General features: G+C 38.3%; 1 protein-coding gene across 1 annotated transcript; it reads left to right on the plus strand.

The window, feature by feature from the left end:
• The first annotated feature begins 10400 nt into the window (after positions 1 to 10400).
• Positions 10401 to 11534, plus strand: LOC110728647 (protein FAR1-RELATED SEQUENCE 8-like). The gene has a single exon (XM_021908290.1). It carries the CDS (start codon positions 10401 to 10403, stop codon positions 11532 to 11534), a length of 1134 nt encoding a protein of 377 aa, XP_021763982.1.
• Positions 11535 to 12200: the final 666 nt, after the last annotated feature.

Genomic DNA, 12200 nt, shown 5'->3' on the forward strand with positions numbered 1-12200 from the left:
CCTAAAACTACATATAATATGCATGTTATGACAAAGAAATGGTTCATTTGATGAGAAATGTAGAAAATAGGCAAGTGATAGGTGATTTAGGGGTCTATTGGTTGGATTTTGGTCTAATTCGCTCCCAAACCTTAGAGACTTGGTTGTATTTGTGATTTCAAGGCATTTTCACCTAAAACTACATATAATATGCATGTTATGACAAAAAAATGGTTCATTTGGTGAGAAATGTAGAAATATAGGCAAGTGATAGGTGATTTAGGGGTTTATTGGTTAGATTTTGGTCTAATTCGCTCCCAAACCTTAGAGACTTGGTTTTTTTTTTTTGTGATTTCAAGGCATATACGTCTAAAACTACCTATAATAGACATGTTATGACAAATAAATGGTTCATTTGGTTAGAAATGTAGAAAATAGGCAAAGTATAGGTCATATAAGGGTCTATTGGTTAGATTTTGGTCTAATTCGCTCCCAAACCTTAGAGACTTGGTTTTTTTTTTGTGATTTCAAGGCATTTACGTCTAAAACTACCTATAATAGACATTTTTATGACAAAGAAATGGTTCATTTGGTTAGAAATGTAGAAAATAGGCAAAGTATAGGTCATATAGGGGTCTATTGGTTCTAGTTTTTGGTCCAATTCGCTCCCAAACCTTAGAGACTTGGTTTTTTATGCGATTTCATTTCATATACAACCCCAAATACCTATAATAGACATGTTATGACAAAATAATGGATCATTTAGTTAGAAATGTAGAAAATAGGCAAAGGATAGGTCATACAAGCCTCAATAGGTTGAATTTTGGTCGTATTCGCTCCCAAACCTTAGAGACTTGGCTTTTTTTTGTGATTTCAAGGAATATACGTCTAAAACTACCTATAATAGACATGTTATGACAAAGAAATGGTTCATTTGGTTAGAAATGTAGAAAATAGGCAAAGTATAGGTCATATAGGTGTTTATTGGTTCTAGTTTTGGTCCAATTTGCTCCCAAACCTTAGAGACTTGGTTTTTTTTTTGCGATTTCAAGGCATATACAACCCCAAATACCTATAATAGACATTTTATGACAAAGAAATGGATCATTTAGTTAGAAATGTAGAAAATAGGCAAAGGATAGGTCATATAGGCCTCAATTGGTTGAATTTTGGTCGTATTCGCTCCCAAACCTTAGAGACTTGGTTTTTTTTTGTGATTTCAAGGCATATACGTCTAAAACTACCTATAATAGACATTTTATGACAAAGAAATGGGTCATTTGGTTAGAAATGTAGAAAATAGGCAAAGGATAGGTCATTTAGGGGTCTATTGGTTCTAGTTGGGTTAAAATTGTCCCTAAAACTTAGGATGTCGGTTTTTTTTGTGATTTCACGGCATATACATCTAAAACTATCTATAATAAACATGGTATGACAAAGAAAAGATTCATTTGTTAAGAAATGTAGAAAATAGGCAAAGAATTTTGATTTTAACTTACATCTTTAATTTGTGCAACTTTTCATATGTCTATCTTGTAGGAGGCCTACCAGAAGAAAGTTGAAGAAGCAAGCACCCAAGGGATTCAGAAGAGTCCAAATGAGTTGTACTGGGAAACTGTAGGTGGTTGAAACAAGAAGCGTCGTGTGAAGGGACTTGGCCAAGGTGCGGAGCTGTATTACGGCAATCGGAAGAGTTCCAAGTCTTCCCAACAGTACACGCCTTCCTTTCTTTCCCAGATGCAAGATCAGATGGACCAGAGGGTGGAGCAGAGGTTGGAGGAGAGGGTGCAAGCTCTGCGGAGTGAAATGGAAGTCGAGATGGAGACTCGATTGGCCGAAATAGAAAGGAGAAACCAAGAGAGGTATGAAGAGATGATGCGTCGATTCTCCAGCAACGACTCATGTTCCAACATTCCACATCAGCGTCGAGACCCCACGAACGACGACCCGGGTAGCGGCGGTGCAGGGATAGGTACTCCAAATGTAGCTTAGAATTTGTGTACATAATTGGACATGTATTTAGTTTTAAATTATGTTGTATAGTTGCACAAATTAAAATATATACATTAATATTATTGTTAATATATATATGAAAATATTTTTGTATTTAAATCGTCAATTCAAAATTAACACAAATTAGGTGCAGGATATAGGTGAGCAAAATCGAATTAAATAATTAAATTCTTGCTTATTAAACAGGAATCTTCCGACGAAACTTTTTGTCGGAAATGAATACCTTCCGACGGATTTATTCGTCGGAACATAAGACATTCCGACGGAATATTCCGTCGGAATTGTTTATGTTCCGACGAATAAATCCGTCGGAAGGTATTCATTTCTGACAAAAAGTTTCGTCGGAAGAACTACTTTTCCGATGAACAATTCCGTCGAAAGGTAAGATATTCCGAGGGAAAATTCCGTCGGTAGATCATTAGTTACGACGGGAATATCCGTCGGAAGCCTTCCATTTACGACGGAAATAATTTCGTCGGAATGTTGCAACGGACTTTCAATTTAAGTCAAAATCAGCTCCGACAGACTTAATTCCGTCGGAAAGGTGACTTCCGACGGAATTTTCATCGGAAAACGTTCATTTTCTGACAAGGGGCATTGCGACAGACAACTTCCGACGAAATTCCGTCGGAAAGGCCGATTCCGACGGATTTTTCAATTTGTTTCCGACGGATTAGTTCCATCGGAATTGAGTTGTTTTCTTGTAGTGACTGTCTTGGTTCGTATGGACCTCTACTCCGACCAAAGGCCGGTTCTCATTGGCAGGCGGTACAGACTGCTGCGAAGCCATCTTAGAAGTACTCTCCCCACAAACGGCGCCAAATGTTTTAGGGTTTTTGGAGTCCCTCAGGAGAGTTACAATTCCAAGAATGGATGTCGTCCGTGTATACCTGCAAAACCACGAAAACTCCGGTTGGGTGGAGTTCCGCTTCCGACTATCAAGTTAGAATGTGCTCGGATGTAAAAAGTGCGGAATGTAAAGAGTTTCTCTCGGATTCCGAGAGAGTATTTGCAATTAATATTGCTCTGTTTTGTGAGAATTTCTTTGAACGTGCAATAAATGGGGATCTCTCCCTATTTATAGGGTTTGAGGATCAGCTCTCCTTTCATGACATGGACCGTCACGTGTCGTTAGAGGAGAGGTTCTTTCATAACCTCTCTGAGGCTGACACGTGTCAGCATGCTATCGGTCCACGTGGACCGGGGGGTATTTTTACCCTAAACACATATCATCAGTCAATTTTTTTTCTTGGCGTTGGTAAGTAGTAGCCTTGAGCCTATCTCTCATGTTGTTGTTCTTCACATGAGTCCTCAAGTTAGAGGCCATGTGTCGAACGCAAAAAACCTGTGAAAGGGCCGTGGCTCTTGAAATCCAACATTCGGGTCAGTCATTGCAGCAATAATCCCAGCATGTCAGTAAGATATAACACATAGGTCATCTCGATCAGTAACATGAACCCGAATGCAGCTTAGAAAACAAGAGCAACTGGAGGTGTTTCCCCTTCAACTATTGCAAATGCTAGAGGAAATACCTGAAATTTAGCATCAACACTTGTAGCAACCAAAAGTGTGCCTTTATATTTCCCATACAGGTGTGTCCCATCGATAGGGAGAATAGGAATGCAATGTTTAAACCCATCGATGCAAGGCTTGAAGGCCCAAAACACTCGTTCAAACACCTCCATGTTGATGTAGTAAATTCCTTCAGAAATAGCTTTGTATTTCCATAAAACTACGGTGCCCGGGTTTGACTCTTGGAGGGCTGGCATGAAAAAAGGAAGTTTGTTGTATGAACTCTCCCAATCCCCAAAACTTTTCGCAATAGCTTTCTGTTTAGCATACCATGCTCTTCGATAGGGAACATCGAGTTGAAATTTGTTGGAGATGAGATCTTGTATGAATTCAACTCTCAAACATGGATCTTTCTGCACAAACGACTTCACATAGTCACAGATTATGGAGGAGTCCAAGTGTCGGTGATCGTTGTGGAACTTCATTCACGCAGTTCTCAACTTCTCGCGATGTGGGCCCTTTTAAGATACGATCTTAAAGGCATGTGTGTTCAGAATTGTTTTTGTACCACGTAGTGACCAACCACACTTTCTCTTGCATTTAAGATGAAGAACATTCTCATTCGATGTCACCGTGGTGTAGAACTGATTCCCTTGTAGTATGGAATACAATTTCACCATTTCTTGGAGCACTTTCTTACTGTCGAAAATCATGCCCTTCTCAAATTCTCCCCAGACAACAAACGAAGACTGGCTCCCTGAATCAGCCCAATACATGTCCACCTCATTGTTCTCGTTTATTTGAGTGAACCAAGGCAATGGAGTTCTAGCCACAGCATCATCAACATACAATTTGTTGTTTATAGCATCTTCCTCATCTCCGCCCTCACCCTCGTCATTTGTATCCTCATACATATCAAGAACAGACAATTCGTTGTTTAAAACAGTTTCAGTAGTCACCAAAGCTTGAGATGGTGTTGCTTGAACATGTTCTTGCGTAGGAGAGTAACTATGCAACTGCATCGGTGATGAAATGTCATTGTTTGAGGTAGATGGACCTGGTTGCTGCAACATTGACACCGACGCCCCTTCATGTACAGGTGCAGTAAAATGTGAACTGAATGAAATGTCAATTTGATCGTCATGTAACATTCTACTGAAAGATCCCATTCCATATTCAAATGACGGAATGTTGTATGAGGGCATTTGTAACGAGCTTGTACTGTATGAGGGAAGATATGTAGGTTGTTGCTCTGTCAATCGAATAGTCTGTTGAGTACATATAGGCACCATTTCCACATACAAATCAGTGGGAAGAGACCTAATTGCAACGACACCCCTCAAAACCTCCAAATGGTCATCATTCAAAACGGGTAAGATTTGAATCCCAGTGACACTCTCAAACCTCATTTTAATGTTCAGTTCAACATTCGTTTGGTTTGAACCAGTTATAGCATAAACCTTCTTCAACAAATCATTGTAAGTCATACAAGGTTTCAATGCCAATGGTTCCATTTTTCCTCCTCTATACTCGACGTTCGATCCGACATATAAAATTTCACCCCCAACGGCATAACAAAACAATTAATTGTGAAGCCATGTTCTACATAACAATCGGAACACATATGAGATGACACAAATACACAACACAACTAAAACCACAATGATTTCATTAAATCCTCAAACTAAGCGTATATATAATGTAGTGTTCAACAATGTACTTATTTACCTAGTTAATCAACAATGTAGTATATATTTAAATGTACCTAATTCAACAATGTAGTTTGTAAACATACTTAAATTACATAATTACACACTAAATATACATATTTAGCAAAAAAAAAAAACCTACATACTTGAAGAATAATGTATGCTTCATATACCTGATTTAAAATTAAACAACATACATATAAATATACTTAATTTCAATAATTAAACAACAATGTATTATGCAGTTATACTTATATCGCATATTTGAACAACAATATAGAGCATAAATTGTAGATTACAAACATAAATTCCCAAAAAACATCAAAAACTAGTAAAATAATTAAATTACATACATACCTCAAATACGATCAATTTACTGTGTAAAAGTGTTAAAGAAAGAAGGAGGAACAATTTTTAGTGAGTGTGATGAAGATCTAAGCAATGGAAAATAATGAATTTGCTGCAAATATGGAGGAATTGGCGAAGTGTTGTGCGCGGGGGGTTAGGGTTTGGGAATTGGGGGTTTTTGTTTTTTTTGGAGAACAATGATAAAACAGAAATAAACTGGAAAATATACTCGATACAAAAACGCCAACCAAGTTGGCGTTTTTAGTGCAACTGTAAAACGCCATCTCGGTTGGCGTTTTTATCCTGGCCAATTTTTTTTAAAAAAATGTCAGTCAGGGTAAAACGCCAACCAAGGTGGCGTTTTTGCCCTGACTGAAATTTTTTTAAAAATTGGCCAGGGTGAAAACGCCAACCTGAATGACATTTTACCCTAAAAACTTAGTTTGGTAAATAGTTTTGCCAAACGTCAACTATGGAAAGTAATAAAGCTCACTTCGGTCATTTTTCCGTTGGAAAGTCCTATTATCAGTGACATTATTGGACACTTACCAAAATCAAATTACCAGCCATCCCCTCTTGCAAAATTGCAAATTTTAATATCAATCAAACACTTTTGATGATTTTGACCATAATCCTCAAGATTTAACTGCGTTCCTTGTCTCCAATTTACTCCTCTCTGATTCTTTATTCTTCGATTTGTTCTTTAGAGACTACTTTTTGTCCCATTTCTCCTTGGTATTTTCTCTCTCCTAAACTTTTGAATTTTGGGTGGCTGTAATTTTGAGTGGGTTTTGAGGGTTTATAGGTGGCTTTTAGGGAGTTTAAAGGGTGGAGTTTCAGGCGGCTGGGGGAAGGGAGCGACAGAGGTGGGCTTGGGAGGGGAGATATGGATGAAGATGAGGGGTGGCAGGGATGGCTTGGAGGGGCGCAGGCCGCACGTCAAGGTGAAGGTGAGGGGGCCGCGTTCGCCGGCGTGGGAGAGGGAGTGGGATTGGGCGCCCGCGGTTGTGTTGCTGGCGGGGGGAGAGGTGGCTGGATTGTGGGGAGTGGTGAGTTGTTTTTGTAACAAAAATTATTTCTATTTAAATTGTTAAAAAATAAAAAAATCTAACTATAGTTAAAATTTTACCAAAGAATTATCATTAATGTCATAAGTGAGTTAGTTACAATAATTCATGATTGCAAAAGATGATAATTTGTAACTTTTTTCCTAATTTACGAATGAGAAAATTGAAAAATTAGGTGTTACTAAAGAGAATATTATAAAAAAAAAAACAAAGAAAAAAAAATTTCAGTTTAGCAAAAAATAATTTTAGTTTAGTAAAATTAATTTCATTGAAATAAAAAGAAAAATAGAAATTAATAATCTCAATTTTGTCAATTTTTGCTCAAAATAATCCTACTTTTTCGAAATCTAGAACAATACCACCTTTAACCGCTATATTTTCAAAACAGGCCTTTCACCGATTTGTGAAATTGGTAACTTATTTTAAAAGGTGACTTGCCACGTGTCACCTTCTAATTGGTCCATTTAAAATTTTTTTTTATTAAAAAAAAGAAAACTAAAATATTTATAAAAAAAAAAAAAACCAGCCTCCTTCCTAAATCCCACCCCTGGTAGCAGCCCAACTCTCCGGCGAACAGAACCCCAACTCCCCGACGAACAGCAGGTTGCTGCCCCCTCCCCGATGAACAGAAGCCCCCCTTCCCCACCCCCATTCACCGCCGAACAGCAGCCCGGCCTTCCTCTATTATGAAACGTTCCATAAAAACAAATTACTCATATGCATTTTATCGAACAGTTGGTGGGCATAACCAAAGCATTAGAATTACAATAAAAAAAATTTGTCTAGCTAACCCAACATTTAAAGCTAATCTAGATGATAATCAAAGTTAGTTTTTGAAGATGGTAACCGAAATCTTGCTCTTGTTTCTATAATTAGTAATTACTGGTGATGCAAATAAATTATAAATGAGCATTTTTCAGAAGTAAAAATGGTGAATGAAGAATAAATGGGTGTCAATTTCGTTAGGAAAATATGGAAATGAAGAACAGCAGTGAGAGATTTTCGGCAAGTTTACTGCGGGATGAAGTAGCATTTTCAATGCATTTAATTGAAGACACGTTTCCTTCAATTGGGGTTGTTAAAATTATAGCTTTGAATCTGGATATTCAGAGTGATGGAACTTCTGCGGTTGTAGTATTTGAGGAAAATATATAGTGCTGATAACTGATTTTCGTTTTGATTGTGGCAATTTGAAGTTTATTTCGGGTAAGAGGTTGTCGGATTTAGGGGTTTCGTGGATGGTCTGGTTTAGGGGTGGCTGCTGTAGCCGGATTTCGGGTAAGGGGTGGTGGCCATGGAAGGAGCTTGAAGGAGGAGGAACTTAAGCTTGAATAAGACAGTTACAAAAAAAATAAAAATAAAAATAAAAATTAACTTGTTTAATAGGTTATAGGTCAAAAGGCCTCTTTTGAGAATATAGGGGTTAAAGGTGGAATTGTTTTCAGATTTAAAAAAGGTGGGATTGTTTTGAGTAGAAATGACAAAGGTGAGATTATTAATTTCCATTTTTCCTAAGTAAAAATAAATTAAGTTCAGCAAAATTAATTTCAATTCAGTAAAAATAAGGTGAAGTGAACGACACCTTATATATATATATATATATATATATATATATATATATATATATTTTATAAGGAAACGGGACCTTATATTATATTGTCTTTATTATTATTATTAATTTTTTTCCCAATGATAAAAGAGCAAGTAAAATTACATTTGTAGTTCATTATTTAGTTCTTAACTTTGTATTATGATATTGAAGAGTGTTTTATGTTTCTAGTGATTGTACTTTTAACTTTACATGTATATGAAAAATGAATGACGTGGAATAAGGTTCAATGATAGAGTTAAGGGTGTGTAACTATTTTTTTTTTTTTTTTTTTTTTTTTTTTGGGGATAGTGGTGTAAACAAGACACAACTAAACTCTCTACTTTTTGCCTACGTCCATTTCACGAGTTATAGACTTTATCAGACCATATTACAACTAGCACAATTAACATAATAAGAATTACAAACTGTAGGAAAACTAGAATAACCATAAAAAAATTGCTTCCTTGGACGGGTGGAGCATTTTGACGAGTAGAGGGCTGAATCTTTTCTCTTTATCTCCTATATGATACTTGCAAACAAAGTTAGGGTGAGATTAAGACTTGGAGAAGCTGCTTCCTTTAGCTACTTGTTTCCATGGAGGATGCTTTGCTTGCGGATGGGCCTCATTATTCCTTGCTTTTGATTCATGGGTTTTCTTACAACTTTGCTCAAGATTTTGTGCCAGAAAGAAGGGATCACTATAGGACTCGGACCTACATAGAACATCATCTTGTTGATGCACATCTTTGCTTAGAGCTTCGTTTGTTTCCATTACCCCCTCCTTGTGCTAGGGTAGAAAGTCGCTCCTTTAATCAAGATCCTCCCTAGTCTACTCTCCTATGTTATCAATGATGACACTAGCCTTTTCATTCAGTGGCTCTTTGTCAATACTTGATGCAGATAGGAAGGACTCTTACTCTGGTTTCCTCCTTCCTTAAAGTTGCTCCTTGCCTTAGAAGCCATTCGAACAACCATATATAAAAGATCCTTGCCTTGAATTAAAGCAAAGGGAAGTTTTCGCCTGCTTTAATAATAAATAGTCCTTTTTGACATTGAAAGAGTGGAACCCAGCCTTCTACGGTTAACAAACCGATAATTGGGCTCCGCATGATTAACATTTTTTGAGGAGGTAAAGATGTCTCCATCCTCCATATCGTCAACCTTAGGCAGATTAGTTACCTCACTAGCTAGGAAAGCTCTCCTTACTCGACACTTTCTTGAAAAGTAACTCAAGATTACTGATATTTGAGTATGCCATCTTTGAAAAGTAACTCAAGATTACTGATATTTGAGTATGCCATCTAGGACTCTTGTTTATCGCTAATTCCTTGTTACTCACTGTGAGTAACAAACTTGTTACTCACAGTGGCAATTCAGAAATTAAGTGGAAGTTTTCCACTTCCTGACTTGCTGAGCTGGAATCGTCTATGTGTCAAGCTGCTGAGTTGGATTTTTCTATGCCATCCTTCCGTCAATCTGTTGGAGTGATGGCGTTAACTCCTTCCGGATTTGGCGGGAAAATATTAGCTATGTTCTTCACACATCGGAAAACTGTACAAGCCTAGTTGATAAAACACGCAGCTTGTTCGGAGAATTAGATTTGTTCTTCGCACATCGCCGAATTGTACAAGCCCAGTTGAAAAAAACACGGACATCTTCGAATTGCGAGGTATTTTTCTGATCTATTTTATCGTCGCTTGTTGCATTCTTCAGTTTTGTTCTGTAGTTGTCATGCGCCCACAATTCATGAAATTGAATTCATAAATTCGACCGAAGTCGGAATAATTTTGAAAGCAATTGGATTTTAAGGACCTTTTTGTCTGTTAAAATGGGGTTGAGGTTGCCGGAAATGGCCGACGAATTTTGTTTAAAATGCAATTTCTTACTTTTTGAGAACAACGTGTTGTCTTCGTATGATTTTATTAAAAATTCCCTGTGTTGATTTGTTAGTTTATGTGAAGATTGGTTGTGTTGGTTGTTCAACTGGTTGGTTGATTTGTGTCGGTTGGTTATATTTTTGTGATGGGTTGAATGTGTGCTGTGAAAACGTGTTTGGTTGATTTGTGTTGAATTTAATATTATAATTATGTTGGCGTTCTGGATTAATTTGTATCGTAGTAATTATGTTGGTGTTCGTTATTTGAAGGGTGAATTGTTGTTGTTGGAGAAGATCTTGCTATTATGGAAATTGAAATAGAAAGCGTTATAAGGTTTAGTGAGGTTGGTGTTGGTGATTGTGGCAGTGGAGTTAAGTTTCGGAGTAAAGTCCATATGGAGGAGGATATAGAAGACGTAGATGATGCAGGTAGTTGTGCACTTGACATGGATGTTAGGTATTTATCCCCACCGGAAACAATTCATACGACTCACACTGTGGTTGGTAGCAACGAAATAGCTGTAGTTGTTGAGGAGCCTAAGGAAGGGATGGTTTTCCAGTGTTGGCAACAGGTTGAAGCCTACTATAAGGATTATGCTGAGCAGATGGGGTTTGGAGTGAAAAGGGCTCAAGGTGTAAATTCTAAGACGGGGGACCCAAAAAAAATCAAAGTCACGTGGAAGTGTGAGTGTTGGGGAAAACCCGACATGAGGGCTAGGAGAGAAGCGAAGAAGAGGGCAAAGGCAATGAGTCATGGAGGTTCAGGTGGTTTAGTTGATGGGGTGGTATGTGAGGATGAATTAAGTGGTATGAAGAGGACTTGGAAAAAGTGCGAATGTCAGGCCCGTGCTTATGCTAAAGTTAACGAAGATGGCTTGTGGGAGTTGAAGAGCGTGGAACTAAAGCATAATCACGCGATTGATCCGGAAAATTATAAGCTTGTTAAGGAGTACCGCATGAGGAAAATGACCTGCAAAGCGAAGAAGACGTTGACAGATTTGTACGAGCACGGTGTACCAATTTCTCAAATACACGGTTTCATGGCGACCGAACGGAAGGGTAACATGGATCTGACGTTAAAAGATTTACAACATGAGGTGTACAAGGCTAGGCGGTTGAAGATGGTTGGAGGGGACTCGGTGGAAATGATGGAGTACTTTGACAAAATGCAAACCAAGAACCAAAATTTTTTCCATGCTCAACGTTTGGATAAAGAAGGGAGGCTTAAGGATGTGTTGTGGGTGGATGCAAGAAGTAGGGTAGCTTATGAGGACTTTGGTGATGCGGTTTGCTTCGACGCAACATACCTAACGAATGAGTACAAGCTCCCGTTTGCGAACTTTGTTGGTGTGAACCACCATGGGCAATCCTTGTTGTTGGGATGTGCTCTTGTTTCACATGAAGACTGCAATACGTTTGCGTGGATATTTCGACAGTAGTTAGCTTGCAATAACAATCGAGCTCCTAAAGCCATATTGACCGACCAAGCGGCAGCTATGCGGAGGCCCCTTGCTGAAGTTATGCCAAACACGGTGCATCGTTGGTGCATATGGCATATCATGAACAAGATCCATGAGAAACTTGGCAAGTGTGCACGGTATGTTGTGAAATTCCTCCTCCTGGCTTTACATTTTCCAAGATCTTGATATTAGTTTCAAAGGCGTAATAATCTGATTCCCATAATAAAGACAAGCTAACCTGTTGTTGCTGGTCTGTTGTTATCATTTTTGTCTAGTTACCAAGAGTTCGTCAACCCCCTCAAAGAGATGGTATATGAGAGCTTTGACCCCGAGGAGTTCCAAACCCGATGGGCAGAGTTTATTGCTGAGTATAAGTTGGAGGACAATGAATGGCTATAGAGCCTACACAAAGACAATCATATGTGGGTGCCTGCGTACATGAAGGAGTTTTTTTGGGCCGGTATGAAGACCACACAAAGGGTGGAGAGCATCAATCGGTTTTTTGATGGCTATGTGAACCGCAAAACAAAACTCCATGAGTTTCCTCAAAAGTATTGCATGGCCTTGGATCAACGCGTTCGAGATGAACTGAGTGTAGATGCGCGTTGCTCGAAGTACCTTAGGAGGTTGGTTAGTGGATTCAGA

This window comes from Chenopodium quinoa, unplaced genomic scaffold, assembly GCF_001683475.1.
Source record: "Chenopodium quinoa cultivar QQ74 unplaced genomic scaffold, ASM168347v1, whole genome shotgun sequence".
Classification (NCBI taxonomy): domain Eukaryota; kingdom Viridiplantae; phylum Streptophyta; class Magnoliopsida; order Caryophyllales; family Amaranthaceae; genus Chenopodium; species Chenopodium quinoa.

What these genes read in the sequence shown, in the direction of transcription:
- LOC110728647 (XM_021908290.1), top strand. Translation starts at nt 10,401, where the DNA reads ATGGAAATTGAAATAGAAAGCGTTATAAGGTTTAGTGAGGTTGGTGTT.